Genomic DNA, 11,612 nt, shown 5'->3' on the forward strand with positions numbered 1-11,612 from the left:
TTATTTAAAAAAACCATAAAATAATTGTTATTTTTCTCAATGATAAATAAGGTTCTTAAAAAAAATACTAACTTCAATCCTAATTATAAAACCTTGTTTGTAAATTTAAAAATTAAGATACAAATTTTTATTTTTATTACATAAATAAAAAATTAATTTTATTTAAAAAATACCACAAAATACCTGTTACTTTTCTCAATGATAAATAAGGTTTTGAAGGAAAAAAAACTACCTGCAATCCCAATTATAAAACTTTGTTTATAAACTACAAATGAGATCTTATAATTAAAATATTGTTATGAATATAATAATATCTTTGTGAATGTCCATATATCTCCTATTATCTCCTATATTTCCTATAATCTCTAATATCTCCCATTATCTCTATATCCCACAATTATCTCCTATTATTATGTAATCTGTAGATTCTATCAGAGGAGTAAAGCTGTGCCTATAAATAGAGGCCATGTATAATATATTGAGTACTCTTGAACGGAATGAGAAATATTCTCTCTTGTTGATCCTCTCTTCCTCTATATAATTCTTCTCTATTTCTTCTTTATTCATAACACGTTATCATCACGAAGTTCTAACAAGGTGTGTATGATATACTTTTCTATCCCATCATAATTTTAGAGCATCATCTTTATTATTTTTCTAGAGTATCATTTGCTCTGTTCAAATAAAAATACCTCGAGCATCATATATATGGTGTTTTAGAGTATCTGTATTCCTATTCAATTTATGTAGGATAATCTAAGTCATTATATGGAATTAAAAAGATTATCTACCGTTGTTTTAAACATCAGGTTCCATGGCTATGATTGGAGATTCCCCCCCCCCTTATTTCTTATTAACCTGATGTCACTATTTTGATGGAACCCGAACTTCCAATAGATACTAGCAGTATCTGTAAAGATTTACCATCTAAAGTTAAATGGCCAGAAACCATATAATTCTAAGTTTTCATCTCATTTTAATTAAATGGCCAGAAGCCATATAACTCATATTTTTTATTCTTTTCAAATTAAATGGCTAAAAGCCATATGATTTTGATTTTTCATATTATAGCCAGAAGCTATACAACTTTGAGTTTTTATCTTGTGGCTAGAAGCCATATATATATATATATATATATATATATGGGGTTAATTCTCTATTTTTTTAAATGACTTGAAGCCATATATATTTGATATTTTATCTTATTAAATAACTAGAAGTATTTAGGTATAAATTTTCCATCTTATGGCTAGAAGCCATATATATTTGATTACTGTTATCTTATTAAATGGCTAGAAGCCATGTAATTTGAATTTTCTATTTTATGGGCAGAAGCCATATATATAATTTTGTTTTATCTTATTAAATGGCTAGTGGCCATATAAATTTGATTTTCTATCCTACGACCAGAAGCCATAGATATTTGAATTTTTTTTATCTCATTAAAAGGCTAGAAGCCATATAATTTGTATTTTCTATTTTATGGCCAGAAGCCATATATATATTTAATTTTTCTTTATTTATATGTATCATGTTGAATTTTCTATTTTATAGCCAGAAGCCATTTATATATATTTAATTTTTCTTTTATCTTATTAAATGGTTCGCATTCATATAATTTTGATTTTCTATCTTATGACAAGAAGTCATAAATATTTAATTTTTTATTTTATTAATTGGCTTGAAGCCATATAACATCAAAGTTTTATCTTATAGTCAGAAACCATACATCTTTAATTTTTTTATTTTGAAATTAAATAGCTAGATGCCATGTATCTTTATTTTCTTTATTAAATGGCCTGAAGCCATATAGTTTTGATTATGAGAAGGATCATTATATGGTTTGTTTATAAAAGAAAAATTATGACAATTAGAATTATAAATAATGTAGCCTAGAAAACTAATGACTATATAATGAATGATGTATTGGTAAAAGAGTTTATCTTTTCTCTTTATTTCATGTTACATTTAATTAATTTGAAATTCAAGTTTTACTTTTATCTTATTCTCATATATTTTCGACATTCAATTTGATATTTATTAATATTATAATTTTCTTATTACTAAATAGCCAGCAGTCATTACACTCATATTATTGAATGACATGAAAATAATAAATTATGATGTTTTTAAAGCCCTGAAGGCTTATGATTTAAATATGAAGTGACACAAATGATCTTTAAAAATATATAATTTCCAATATAGATTCTTGAAGACTAATGACTTATAAATAGTCCTGAAGGCTTATGATTCAAATTTTTCTAACTATATAGTTTGATTTTAGTCCTTATAGATTTTTTTTTTGTTGAATTTATAAATTTATGAATAAGTTTTGAAGCATTACATAATGTATACAAAGAAATAAAGTTTTTGAATAACAAAATATCGAGAAAATGTATATATTTTGTTCAAAAAAAATACTTCATATTTTGAAAAAAAATAAAAGTATAACAAGAAGTAAAGTATATCATATAGTGAAAAAAAAACAATATATGTTAATTCCTAAACAACTGTATATAGCATTTTTTGAAGAACTATATATAATCAAAAAAATTGATATAGTTCTACAAGAACTAATAACAAAAGATTGATATAGTTTCTGAAGAACTAGCAATTGAGAATGAAATTATGACTCACAAACATATATATTAGAATATTTGTTTATCAAAAGGTCTTAAGGTAATAGCACAATTGGATTGAAATTTATTATTATATCTGAATTAAGAAGCATTTGGATTTTCAAGTTAAAGATATGTTATTAGCTTATTATATGCTATTCACTCTATTTGAAATATAAAAATAAGAAAAATATATTTATATGACTCACACTTGAGGGGGAGATTATTGAAATACAAGTGTGAATTATGTTGGATGGAATTTGTTATTATTAATATTAATGTCATTCCTTATATCTCATATTCTTTTTGAAAAAAAGCTTCAGAAGAGTCAATAGCTTAACCTTCTATGAGTGCACAAGTTTCTACCATTGGGTAAAAGATGTAAAATAACGCTCTAGAAGAATTATATTATGTTTTATTATCCTGGAGATAAAATTCATAATTGATAACATATTCCTTATAAAATATTAAGGAGAAAAATAAATAATATAACATGGTAACAAGAAGTTTACCAATAATAGAAAATAATTTTACAATAAACCAGAAGTTTATACATTCATAGTTTGGCATGACCGGTCAGATCATCCCAGATCATAATGATGCAAAATATCATGAAAAATGTGTATTGTCATTTATTAAAGAACCGGAAGATTCTTTAAAAATGATATATGATTCAAGAATTTTTATGTGTTGTTTGTTCTCAAAAGAACTAAATAAGAGAATATCACTAGCTATGCTCAAAATCAGATCCGTGCAGATTTATAATGTATCAATTTTATATATGGGCCTATTTAGACACCATGTGGACCAAAGTAATACCCTATAAGTGAAAGATGTACCTATAAATAGTCACATGTGTTTATGATCAACTTGCAACCTGAAGTTTGCAAATATGTTTAGATAATTACATGGAGTACATAAGTTCTTGATTATGAAATCAATATGATTCTCATTGAAATTGCTAGTGATTGTTCCTCACGTTGCTGATAATTATATGCTTAGTAATAGCCTCTATAAGTAGTTAGATCAGAGTTTATGAGAACAGAATTCCTATTTGAGTGTTGGGATGATTGATTTTATATATTTTTGCACATAAATGCATCAAGCCAACAATGTATTATGAATTCTCCCATTATAATTGGCTTTTGGTCAGGAGCCAGACATTTTTCATCTTAGAATGTGCAATATCTATTATTCCACCGTAATAATGCACATAGATGGATATTAAAAGTAAGTTGGGATCAATGTTGGATAAAAATCTCCTTATTCTTGTTTGTCTCTAAATGAAACAAAATAATGTTTCTAAAAGAGATTTATGGATTTGGGAGACCTACATTACATGTTCCCAATATGAGGGAGAGAAAATGTGTAGCTGGAAAAGAAAACACATAGAATGCATTTTCACTATCAAATGTAGATCCTCAAATATAGTAGTATGAACTAGAAGTTCATAAAGTGTTGCATTCGTAAAACATTACTAATATCTGCTAGATGCAATTACTGACCCAAATGAGAATTCTTAATTCTTATATTCCAGCTAAAAATGCTCCTATTCTTAAAGACATGTTAAAAGCATGAGATTATGATTGGTTCCAAAAGAAAAGAAAAGGGAGCAAATGATCATGATGATCATACTAAGGAGGCATGGATTGCAAAAGAGGTTAAGACATAACTCTTTGACCCCTGAAAAGGTTTAAATGTCTGAAAGCAATAAAGAGATCTCGATATATTATGTCATAAAAGAAAATGGGACCGGTAAAGGAATAAAATTGTCGACAACAATTTGATTGATGATATCACATGATCAAATGAGGATCTTATATATAAATCTGTTATGAGATACAGATAGAAAAATGATTAGCCAACAGAAAAGAAAAGACGCAACATTATAACAGGAGATTTGTGTATCTTTAACCCAAGCACCTGAAGTGTAATGGGCATTTGTACAAGAAAAGAGAAATACAATCTTGTGGTGAATTAAAATTTTTATGTATCTTACCAATCTGGCAGTTTGATAATTTATAAAAATATCTCATATGCGTCTAGAAAATACAATTACTCACTATGTAGTGAAATTATATGTGAATCCCAGAAGGATTCAAATCCTTGTATAAATATAAACGATCCAATACATGAATAGATATGGATCATAATGTATGAAAATCTTCGAAGGATTTAACTTTCTAGAAGCATACAATTATGTTCTCAAGAACACCATTGAAGTAAGTCTCTATATGAGATATATGTGATTAATATCAACTGAAGGAATGATGTAAACTTATTCCAACTTGTTTGTTTGTGACAAGATTCAAAATGAATCTATTATCAGTACTATTTATAATGATAATATCAGAATTTCTGATGAGTTTTCAATAGTTGTAAATTACTTAAAGGAAAAAATTTGAAATGAAACATTTCAGAATAATACATATAAATAAGTCACATCTATTACGTGGATGAGCAACATCTATTATATGTTTCACTAGTTGCAAGATCTTTAGATATGGACTAAAGATCGATTTAGACCTCTAGAACGTAATAAATAAACACTTGGTCCAGAAGTACCATATTTTAGTATCACTGAAGCATTTATATATCTAGCCATATAGAATCTGATATATCATTTGCTAATTAGCATGATATAGGTTTTTTTATCAACATGAAGATGTTGGAATGAAATTAAAAATATTCTTCGTTACTTTAAGGGTGCCATGGAGGTAATATTATTTTATTTGAAGGTACCCAAGACTAATATTAATGGCTATATAAATAAAATATTTTTGTTTGATCCTTATGTCAAGAGATCATAGTATAATCTACGTGTGGGTAAATCATAAAAGGACTATTTGTCTCATAATTTTTAGAAGATTATGAAATTCATATTTAACGTTTTTATCTCATTATAATATTTGGAAGGGTTGTTCGTTATATTAGACTTTACAGGCTCCAAGATATCAACTGATGTTGCCAAGAGGAGGAGTTGATACACGCTGTACTTTTTTTTCCTTGTCTATGGTTTTGTCCCATTGGGTTTTCCTAGCAAGGTAGGCAGCATTGCATAGTATATCAATGAATGATGTACTCTTTTTCTTTCGCTAGGTTTTTATCCCACAGGGTTTTTCCTAGTTGAAGTTTTTTAAGGAGGCACATTCATATATATTGGACATCCAAGGGGGAGTGTTATGAATATAATAATATCTTTGTGGATGTCCATATATCTCCTATTATCTCCTATATTTCCTATAATCTCTAATATCTCCCATTATCTCTATATCCCCCAATTATCTCTTATTATTATATAATCTGCAGATTCTATCAAAGGTGTAAAGCTGTGCTTATAAATAGAGGCCATATATAATATATTGAGTACTCTTGAATGGAATGAGAAATATTCTCTCTTGTTGATCCTCTCTTCTTCTATATGATTCTTCTCTATTTCTTCTTTATTCATAACAAATATGAGATAGTAATAAATAGGTGATGTTAATTATTCTTGTAGAGTTTTAAATGTCAAAATTATTTATTTTTTATTTTGAAATTCAACAACGAATTTTTTGTCGTTTTTCTTTTTATCTATTTATATTACTTTCCTGTGCTTTGTAATTTATGTTAAGTAATTGATTATTTTTTAAACTGAAAAATCTATTCTAATTAGTTTTTTAGTTGTTTTTCATTATATATATATATATTAATATTTTTCCTTGATTCTCACTATTCCAATCCTATTTGAATTTGGATACAATAGAATTTTGAAAAAATTAATCTTATGTTACTTCAATTTTTAACTTATTTAGTCATTTCTAACTTGGTTTCTTAAGCATGACTTTGAAAAATTCAATTAAATTTTAGTTTTTATAATTTGGTTTCTTAAATTTTTGACTCGTTTAAAATTAAGTTTTTATGTTATCAAATTTTTTATTAAAAAAAATCATCATCCCTCCAACTCATAACTTAATTATTCTACACGTAAGAAAACGTTAATCATATTATTAAATGCATATATACATTTATAAATTCATCTATTAATACTTGTAAATTTTTTTATTAGTTGTTAATGTAAATCATAACTTGTGAATTTTTATTTAGATGAACAATTGTACTTTTGTGTATAAGAAAAAAGAACAATTGTAATGTTTTCCATCAAACTTAGGGAGCTCTGTTTATTACACATATAAGTTGTTGCATTATATAACATAATGACTTTAATAGATCAATGGTTGTGAGTGTTTGAGAAAGTAATTTTGATGATTTCAAAAATAATTATTATTTAATAATTTTTGTAGTAAATATTTTTAAAATTAGTTATTATTTTGTCAAGGAATTTAAAAGAAAAGGTTGAGCGGCTCATGACTGATTCACTGATATAGTTCATGAAGAGGAGAGAATGGAAAAAGCCATTATAGAGAGATAATGACATTTTAAAAATTAATTATAAATGCTTCCTTTATTAAACTTTTATAACAGTCCTTTTCATTACCAACCAATTGATAAGGCTTATAAATAGAATTTAAGAGTGTTTTTTTCCCAACAAATCGTAAGAGTGTTATATGAAGCAAAATATTAATAAAACAAATCCATCAAATTTAGTACAGATTTGAACTAAGCTGAAAATTTTGCATTGCTCATAGTTATATAATCACTTATACTAAATATAGGTTTTGTTTGTGCATCAATTATTATCTTTTAATGAATAACTATATCAATTATTGATATTATTAATTTATTGCCACGATACAATAAAATTATTAATTATTGATTAATATTTAGTTTTCAGATATAAATTATGAGATATTATTATAAATTCAGATTTTGCAAATCCACCTCATTCATTATTGATCATGCCTGTATCAAATTTTTTGTTGAATGGTCATACCAGATATTGCTATAATTAATTGTCATTTCTAATAACGTATTAATACTATTAATTATTAATTAATATTATATTTTTTTTCTAAATATAAACCTTGGGGATGCTGAATATAGATTCAATCTTTGAAACTCACATAATTAGTTATTGATAAAGTGGGATAATATAATAATATCTTGATTTTAATTTGGACTTCATAACATGTCGATGAAAAATTCATGTTTCTTGCGCAGTTTCACAAGTTTACAACACCCTTTGATACATCCATTGATGGAAATATATTGGGTGTTCACTGATCAATTTCAAACAGCAAAAAAGGAAAAAAAAATTGTTTCTCTTTTAAAGAACTTACTAACAATTAGGATTCAAAAGCCTCCAGACAATTTTTTCTTTAGGAAAAATTACATTTAGTTGGTCACGTTGTAAGTAGTAGGAACTAGTCCCTAATAACATAACAAACTAATATTTGAATCCTTACTAAGAAATGTATTCATATTTAATACGCAGCTATATTTTAAATAGAATTACTTTCAATAAAAAAATACATGTCATCAATCAAAAAAGAACAAAAAAAACCAATGCCTAAACTTGTTAATTTCAGATTGTACATTGCCAAAATTATTTTTTTTAAAAAAAATCTGAACCTGATATCACTTAAGTGACTATGCTAATAATGTATGACCAAGCATTTATCTAATCTAAAACTCAGCAATCTCCAACATGAAGCTAGAAAGTTAATGCCAAATAAAATATTGGGATTTGATACACATGAAGTTAAGATCAAAAGCAAGAGAAACTTAATGCCAATGGAAGTAGACAATCTCATTTGAACTTGCATGTATATTTGAAATAACTCATTGCTTGGCTCGTAGAAATTAAACAATAGCAAGGGCTCAATTTAAACAAAAATCTTGAAATGTCACAGCAAAATATATTGGCTGATGGAAGTGCAAATTTTCCACTAAAAACTCTTCAGTCATAGGTAAAAGTTAGTAAACCACAATGCGTCATAGCTAATTAATAGCAAATTTTAAATCAAAGGATGGATATTTCACAGATGGGAAAAAGGGAATTCAGTTTTGTAGCTAGTCATGATGAGCCGGATTAAATTTTGCAATTCAATCATAAGAAAATAACTTTAAACATAAAACAGAGACCCTAAACTAGATTATATAGGGTAATTGAACAAAGAAAAATAAGTTTACTGGAAAAAAAAAAGCTTTCAACATAAAACAAATTAGAATTGGGCCATTAAGAAAGAAACAAGAACGCCATGTTAAGACAAAAATTTCACAATGATAATGGAACAGAGTCAAAATAAAATTAGCTAAACATATGGCTTAAACAGACCATCAACAATAGTAATATACAACAACTTCAATAACAAACAAACAGTAGAGGGTCTCACCTTGTTTCATTTTAACGGCCCTTAGAAATCATCTTATGAAGAAGCTTCTCTGCCTCATCATCCTCATTTTTATCAAGAAGATGTCCAATATTAACTGTAAAAGTTGTCGTGTCTAGGATGTAGTCAGTGTCTTCCATTTTATTATCAAGGAGGGCCTTTGCCTCGTCAAACAAACCCTCTTTACAAAGTCCTTTGATCATAATAGCATAGGACAGAGCATTTAGATGCCGACCTTCCATCAAAAGATATTGAAAAATCTCTCTTGCCTTATTTAATCTTCCACTAGTGCACAAGCCATCCATGAGAATATTGTAAGTGCGAACTGTAGATTGAATTTTCTTTTCGACAATATGTTGAAATAATGCAATTGCTCGATCAATATCCTGCCTTTTACATAACGCATGTGTCAAGATATTATAAGTGATTATATTAGGAGGATGACCTCTGTGATGCATCTCATGAAGAAGATCACGAGCAAATGAGATTCTTCCTGCTTTGCAAAAGCCGTCAATCAGACAATTATAACTTGCTGTGTCGGGAACCAAATTTCTTGAACGCATTTTCTTAAAGAGACACACGGCATCATCCAATCTTTTATTCTTACAACACCCATCAATCAAAACGTTATAATTCAACACATTTGGCCTCAAACCACTTTTAATCATTTTATTAAATACTTCAATTGCTTCCTTTACATTATTGACCTTACAATATCCACTCATTAAGCTGTTATAGGAAATGACATTAGGCTTATGACCATACTTCATGATTTTGGCAAACATGACTTGACTTTCTATGATCCTTCCTTCTTTACAAAATGCATCCACGAATGTAGCAAGGGTGGTCACATCCACGTTGATACCTCTTCGAAACATATCATTGAGCAATTCAGTAACTTCTTCCCATTGCTGGATTTTGCAGAATCCATCAATGAGAGTGGTGTATGTGATAGTATCGGGAAATATTCCATTGTCAATCATTTCTGAGAACAAATCAAGTGCCTCTCTTACAAATCCCTCTTTACAAAGCCCATCCATGACTGTGCTGTACATAACTACATCAGCCTTCATTGCAAGTCTATGCAACTTCTGGAGTAATTTGATAGCATATCTGATTTTCCCCACCTTACATAACCCATTAATTATTGTGCCGTAACTAACTTAATCCAAAAAATATCCTTTTGCAATCACCTCATCATGGAAACCCAATGCTTCCCCAATCATGTTGTTGATACAGAGTCCCTTCAATAGTGAAGTTAAAGTTATAGTATTCGCTTGAAAACCCATCTTAAAAATCTTCCCCAATACGGAGAAAGCACAATTCATCTGACCCACGTGGCCGTAACAGTTGATCAAAATAGCTAGAAAAGCTACAGACGGAGTGAAACCCTTCAACTGCACCTGAGAACAAAGAGAAATAACGGTGGGATAATGCTTCATTTTAGCAATGGCTCCCAAAGCTTTGCTAATTTTAAAAACGGAGGGAGGGGGACGTTCACGAAGCATGCGATTGAACGAATCAACCACATCTGTGATGTCGTTTGGATTTGGAGAATGACAATGAAGGAAGAAGTTGAGACAAAAGGAATGAGGTAAAGAGTTAAGCAAGCGAGAAGACGATGATGGAAGAAAGCGAGGAAATTGACGGAAGGCATACCTCGTAGCTTGAGAGAGCAACATCTTCACACAGCAAAATGAGATTTCAGCGAGAGGCGGCCTTTTGAGGAGGAAGTCCAAACTCGGAAAGATGAATTCACGCAGCAAAATGAACCGCATCTGTGATCTGCCTTCCCTGGCCTCTATTTTCGCATGAACTTGTGAGCTGAATTTCTAATTCTAAGATTTTTGTAAAATGCAAAAATAACTTTAAAAAACTCATTCAAATAGTTGAATAGAATCAAACTTTAACATTGCTTAACAGACCCTAATTATAAAATCTTATTTGTAAATTATTAAAAAAAACTCTTATAATTAGGATCGGATGTAGTATCATGTTAGTTAAGTTATTTAAAAATTGGACAATATTTCTCCAATCACACATCACCATGTACCCTATTTTTAAAATATTACCACCTCCGGTCTATAATATAAAACCTCATTTAACTTTTATTTCAATCATAAATATAAGATCCCGATCCATTTTGTCTCTCATATTTATGTTTTTTTTTTCAAAATAATATTTTTAATAATAATAGTTCTAGCTAATACACTTGATTAGTTAGAATATTTAAAAAAACACTTATTTATTACAAATAATTAATTTAACTTATTTTATTAATCTATTCAAACTAATTAATTAGCTTTTATATTTAAAACCAAAGGTAATAGTAGTATTTACCAACATTTAGTTATAAATCCACATAAAACAAAAAATAACACATAAATATATATGATTACAGAACTTTAACATAATGACTGTAAGAAACTCGACTTAAATTTTTTTCCTTAAAAATTAAGTTACAAATTTTTATTTTTATTGCATAAACAAAAATTAATTTTATTTAGAAAAAATGGCTATAAAATACCTACTGTGTTTCTAAATAATAAATAGATGGTGCTGCCTATTCTTGTGAAGTTTTGACATGCTAAAATTATTTATTTGTTATTTTGAAATCTAACAGGTATTTTTTCTAGTTATTTTCACAAGAAAAGTTGCACACAATAAATGAACAGAACACAACGTTGGCGAGAGCCCAAGGACTAGGTGATTGGAGGGACGA

The 11,612-nt window shown here is 28.1% G+C and overlaps 1 protein-coding gene across 1 annotated transcript; it reads right to left on the bottom strand.

The window, feature by feature from the left end:
• Window positions 1–8,904: 8,904 nt before the first annotated feature.
• Window positions 8,905–9,963, bottom strand: LOC114749877 (pentatricopeptide repeat-containing protein At1g12300, mitochondrial-like). The gene has a single exon (XM_028938418.1). The coding sequence runs from the start codon at window positions 9,961–9,963 to the stop codon at window positions 8,905–8,907; it is 1,059 nt and encodes a 352-aa protein (XP_028794251.1).
• Between the last annotated feature and the right edge of the window lie 1,649 nt (window positions 9,964–11,612).

The sequence above is a fragment of the Neltuma alba genome, unplaced genomic scaffold, assembly GCF_004799145.2.
Source record: "Neltuma alba isolate B1F8T4 unplaced genomic scaffold, ASM479914v2 tig00006209_pilon, whole genome shotgun sequence".
In the NCBI taxonomy this organism is placed as follows: domain Eukaryota; kingdom Viridiplantae; phylum Streptophyta; class Magnoliopsida; order Fabales; family Fabaceae; genus Neltuma; species Neltuma alba.

What these genes read in the sequence shown, in the direction of transcription:
- LOC114749877 (XM_028938418.1), bottom strand. Translation starts at nt 9,963, where the DNA reads ATGAAGGCTGATGTAGTTATGTACAGCACAGTCATGGATGGGCTTTGT.